Source organism: Pteropus alecto, unplaced genomic scaffold (assembly GCF_000325575.1).
Source record: "Pteropus alecto unplaced genomic scaffold, ASM32557v1 scaffold67, whole genome shotgun sequence".
Classification (NCBI taxonomy): domain Eukaryota; kingdom Metazoa; phylum Chordata; class Mammalia; order Chiroptera; family Pteropodidae; genus Pteropus; species Pteropus alecto.
Window position 1 is genome coordinate 8754441 of NW_006441061.1, and position 5331 is coordinate 8759771.

The following is a 5331-nucleotide window of genomic DNA, read 5'->3' on the forward strand; positions in this document are numbered from 1 at the left end:
GTAGGTGCCTGTGATCGTGTCCACGTTCGTTGCCCTGTGGCTGGTGAAGGTGACCTCCGGTCGTGACCTGACCTGTGGCGGCCCAGAACACACTCGCCTTTGTGTATGACCCATGCGTGTTCCCCAGTGTTGGGTGTCGGGTTTCAGAGAGTCCGCGAGATGAAATCTGATCATCGAGTTGTGGAAACGCCTGTCTCTTGCTTTGCTGCCTCCGTGTCCCTGAGACAGTGGTTTGGGGGAGCCCTGCCTCCTGCCCCACTTTTACCCAGGAAGCTGGCAGAGATGGGACCGAGGGGGGCCGATGCGGGGCAGCCCCGCTGGTGGACGGGCTGTGCTGGCTGAGGTCCCCATGGGTCGAATGGACCCCGGGGTCCCCCAGGGGGAAGGACTCAAACAACAAGAGGCTGCAGGGTGCGCTAGAGAGCAGAGAGGGGACCCTGGACTTCACCTGCCTACGCTCCAGGTGAGGGAGGGAGAGGAGGGAGAAAAGAACAGACCACCCCTCTCTCCACCCCAAGGCCCCGAGCCCCAAGCGTGCCCCCAGCCTCAGGTGTATACCCGAGTTCACACTACCAGATTAGCCAGCTCACTGACGCGCGTCTCGGCCACAGGCCCCACGCGGGCCGCTGCATCGAGGTGCCCCCGAGGGGCACTCACCATGTTGAGGTTGGTGAGCACGTAGCGCTCCGTGTCCTCCTCGTGAGCCTGGTAGACGTCAGGGCCCACGGCCACCAGCAGCTCCAGGTGCAGGACGCTCCCCTCAGCATCATGCTTCCGGGGGCGAGGTGAAGGCCGGCCTGGTGAGGGAGGAGGCGGAGCTGACAGCGGACGTTCTAGAAGCAGGTGAACCCCGGGTTTAGCCGCCCGGCCGGCCTGCCTTCTCTATCACCCTGTGCTCCCAGCTTGGGGGAGTCGCTGGGCATGAATGCGGGGAAACGTGAGGATGCCGGCCTCCCGCACGGTGACAGCTGGGCGACTGGCCTGGCCTGTGTCTCTCCCACAGACCGTCCCCCAGCCCCCCTGGAGCCGGCCTCGCGGCACCCAAGGTTGCAGCACCCTTAGACGCCCATGAACAGATTTCGGTCCTCCTGTGCCCGCAGGGTCCCAAGCTCTCACACGTCCCCTTATGCTGTGACTGTGAGAACCGATGGCGGCTGGCCAGCTAGCAGGGCAGAGGCTGCCAGGTCTTGGGAAGACAACTTTCTCCAGACACTTTGTGTCATTCCACCCAAGGGCCTGGATCCCATCAGACTGGACATTTCAGGGCGTGGGAGAGCCAGGCGGCAAAGTGGGGCCTGGGAGGGAGCTGGTGTGGCTTCCATGTCCTGGTCATCCCAAAGCTGCTCACTGGGCACACACTGGGAACAGGGTCACCCGGGATGGCAAGTAAAGCCCAAGACAGCAGCCTGCTTGCACCTGGACGCGGCCTGAGCTGTGCAGAGGCGGCTGCAATCCTGGCCTTGCTGGAGCCACCCAGCGTCCTCGGGCCCCTGGGAAATGCCAGCATGTCCCAGAGCCACGAGAGGGCGAGGAAGGACGCACACCTGTGAGCGTGCTTTGTACACGGCGAAGGGCTCTCCGTCCAGCAAGCCGACAGCGCGGGGCATGGCAGGTGGCCACGTGTCCCTGGGCTGCCCCATGAGCTGGGGACCCCTCGCATCCTGCTCCGCAGCGGCTGGCCTCTCTGTCACAGCCCTGCCCCCCAGCATCAGAGAGCTGGTCTCTACCCAGAACTGGGCTCCCCGCTCTCCCTCTCCCAGAGCTGTACCTTGGGAGTCCCCCGGGACCACGGCGGCACGCCTGTGGATCAGGTGGGGCTGGCCACCGCCCCCGTGAGGCGCCCGTTCCCGATGCTGCCTCCTCAGCGGCTGGATGTACAGCCTGTCGGCACCCACCACGACGTCGCCCTCCTGGAGGAGAGAGCAGGCTGGGGCACACAGCCCGCCTTGCAGGGGACCCCTTGGGCCATCACAGCGCTCTCCAAGAGCCCCTCCTGAAGTCCAGGGTCCAAGGACCCATCTTTGCGGGCTCGAGAGGGGCCCACACCCTCCTGGAGCCACACGCACTGCCTACCGCCTGCCGCCGGCCCCACTGCCCACACTCCGTCCCCTCCCGTGCCCACGGCCTTCAGGCCTCAGTCTGCAGGGCCTGGCAAAGACCCTGGTGGGGTCCCAGTGCATAGGAATCGAATGGTCTCGGGGGACTAGTTAGGCCTGTGCTAATGAACAGCACTGCAAGTCACCAGAGGGACCCTGAGTGGCATCTGTCCCAGCCCAAGCTGGGCCACTCAGCCGAGGGATTGGCATGATATAAACGGCTCTGGCTTGTTGAGTGACGCATTGTGACAAACTCCGCGTGGACATTTGTCACCAGTCAAGTGCTGGTGCTGTCTTCACCGTGTCTCAACTGAACACGCTGAGCCCCAGCCGAGTGACGGCCAGGGGCGTCTGTACTAAGTGGCAGAGCTGGAAGCTGAACTCGGGGCTCAGACTGCAGAGCCCTGGCTCTTTCCAGTCCCTGGTCCCCAGGTTTGCACTCGGCTCTGCCACCTGCTAGCCGGGTGGCTGGGGAAACTCGCTGGCTTTTCCGAGCCTCCGTGGGGTCTAAGGTTGGGCAAAGGTCTAGCGTGGCATCATCGTCATGCATTGGACGGTGTCGGGGGGCTCGGAGGATATCTGCGCCCTGGCCCCAGCAGCCACACCCTCGGCACAACGTGTCCAACACCTGGGGGGCTCCCACTCACCAAGTGGCCGGAGCAGTAGGTGACCCGGGCTGCCGTGCCCGGGGGCAGCAGGACGCGGCCTCCTGTGAAGCAGCGGGTCGGGGGGCCCCTCAGCTCCCGGAGGGAGGCGTTCACCACACGCTCGCTGGTGTAGGAGGCAGTGAGCAGGCCCAGCTCCGGCCGGAAGGAGAAGGTGAAGAGCCGACCCCGGGTACGAAGGGAGCAGCGGGGGGCCCCACAGGGTGGCCCCCCGAGTCTGTCCTCGCAGACGCAGGTGAGCGGGGCCACGTCAAATCGGGGCACTGCAGGAGACAGGGGCCACCTCACTCACCCCGACTCGGCCCTCGCGTGGGGAGAGGCCGGAAGCTGTTCCCTTCGGTGAGAATTCGTGAGGAGGAGCCCAGGCCTGGCACCCAGCACCCTGGGGTGGAGTCCAGCTCCTTCCGGCTCCTGGGGTGGTGGACAGCAAGTGGCCTCGCCAGCGTGGGCCTCGCCGGGGTTCTGCCCGTGCTGGCCCACTGGCCTCGCCTCGGAGCACGTGTTTCGTGAGTGAAGCCATGAACCCCGACGGGCAGAGGGGGTACAAGTGGCTTCTGTGGCCTCTTCTGAACAGCAGGAGCCCGAGGGCGGCCTGACTGTCCTTTTCCACCCATGTCCCTCACCCCGACATAGCCAGAGGGCTTGGGGACCCCAGGCAATGGTCTCCTAGCCTTCCAGAGGGGCATAGCCGGAGAGGCCTGGAGTAAGAGATATACAAGTTTTCGGCCCCCGCACCTCACAGTCAGCCCCAGTGGGCCTTCAGCTGGCCCTGCCCCCCATCCCGGCCCTCCAGTACATCCCCCGGCCCTCCAGCAGGAACCCCAACCCACCACGGCCCCAGGCATTGGTCAGTGTGCATCCGATCCAGACCACGGAGAAGTCACTTACAAGTTCTCTCCGCTCTAGAGGTGTCCCCCTAGCCCACCCTGCCTCTACTCCCCACCAGCCTTTTAATCAAGGTCACCAAAGGCCCTACTCAGAAAGGGTGTGGGGACCCCAGAGAAGTCCACAGAACTGTCCTCGAGCGACAGGGAAAAGGCTTTCGCTGGAGCTGGGCCCAGTGCCTATCTCGCTTCTCACAGAAGGGATAAATATTTACATCCGTGGCCAGAACCCAGGAAGCTCCTAGAAGTCACTTAGCCCAAGGGAGGCCCAGGGCGGAAGGGGCCCACCAGCCAATTAGTGACAGTTCCCTCAAGATACTGAGCAGAATCCCGGGGTCAGAGCCCGGCTCGGTCCAGAACACCCAGACCAATTTTTATCAACTTCGCAGGAAGTAACAAAGTTAATGAACAGGGGTGACATCCATCCTGACCTCGTCCCAGCAGAGCCACCAAAATCCCAGGCCCCTGATTCCATGGTGAGATAAAACGCAGAGAAACTCCCCTTGCCAGGAAGAGGCGAGGACAAGTACCTCCCAAGGTAGCATCAGGGCCAAAGTAAGAAGTCACTTCCTCGGGCTCCAAAGCCTGAAGAAATCGCTGTGGGAGAGAGAGAGCAAGTGAGGAGAGGAGAGGCTGGGAGGGGGGCTGGAAGGGGGGCTGGAAGCGGGGCTGGAAGTGGGGCTGGAAGCGGGGCTGGAAGGCGGCAGGGCAAGACAGGAAACCCGCCCGCCAGGATGGGGAGGCGAAGAGCCAGGCACACGTGTCTGCCCTTCAACCAGGGGGGCCGACAGCATCGAGAAGCCCGTTCCTTCCTCTGAACACACATCCTCCTCCGAAACCCCGAGCTCAGATCCCTCCGCCCACTGCAAACGCCGAAGCTGAAAAAAAACACCGCCACTCTGCCCCAGGGACCCGCTTCAGCACCCAGAAGAGCCTGGCTCCTGCAGATTCGCCCACCTGTTGGACATCCGGGAGTCCCCAGCAGCCGAGAAGGAAAGCAGAAGTGAGAATTCCCCACACGCATCTCCCCCCAGGGCGAAGCGCGCTCATCCTCAGCTGGCCCAGGGAGAGCCACAGTGACTGCGAGTCTGGGTGTGGAATGTGACAGACCCCCCGCTGGGCGGGGCCAGCAGGCTGTTTCCTCTGGGGAGTTCCCTCCCAGGACAGGGGCTGTGGGGGGTGGGCCGCCAGCAGGCTCCTGCTGCTGCAAGCTGGGCCTTGCCCTGGGCTGGTCCTAGGGTTCAGAGCACCCCACCTGGCCCTGCACCTGGGGTGGGGCCGGGCCAAGCCGCCAGGTCCGAAGGAGGGAGCACCGGCCCAGGGCTCTGGAGCCGTGGACTCATTCGGGATGCCGTGGCGGCAGGATAGCTCCCTCCTGGCTAATGAGGGTCTGCACCAAAGGCAGCAGCGTTCAGGCCTCCGGCAGCCCACGCTCCTTCTTTTCCATGATCTGTCTTGCTGTCCTGTCCTCATTCCGGGAAGCCCCCCCATTCCGGGCCAACTTGCTTTCCTTTCTCAGGCGTCAGATCTGCATGGCAGTCTGAGGCTCCCCTACCTGTCCCGCATTCTGCCCCAACTCACAGGGTGATTGCTTCCTGGAGACCCAAACGGACACATGGCCCTCGTCCAGGCAGCATCGCCGCTGGCCGGCACACCTGTGATGGGCTCCTGACTGGTCTCTCTGCT

General features: G+C 64.0%; 1 protein-coding gene across 1 annotated transcript in view; it reads right to left on the minus strand.

Moving 5' to 3' along the window:
- Positions 1-4669, minus strand: part of ADAMTS13 (ADAM metallopeptidase with thrombospondin type 1 motif 13) — a 29366-nt gene extending 24697 nt beyond the window's left edge. Inside the window, exons 1-4 of the mRNA XM_015594136.2 lie at positions 4603-4669; positions 2744-3024; positions 1769-1910; positions 658-797 (exon numbers count right to left, since the gene is read on the minus strand). Of these exons, the coding sequence (XP_015449622.1) occupies positions 658-797; positions 1769-1910; positions 2744-3024; positions 4603-4669 (630 nt within the window). The remainder of the gene's footprint in view (positions 1-657; positions 798-1768; positions 1911-2743; positions 3025-4602) is intronic.
- Positions 4670-5331: the final 662 nt, after the last annotated feature.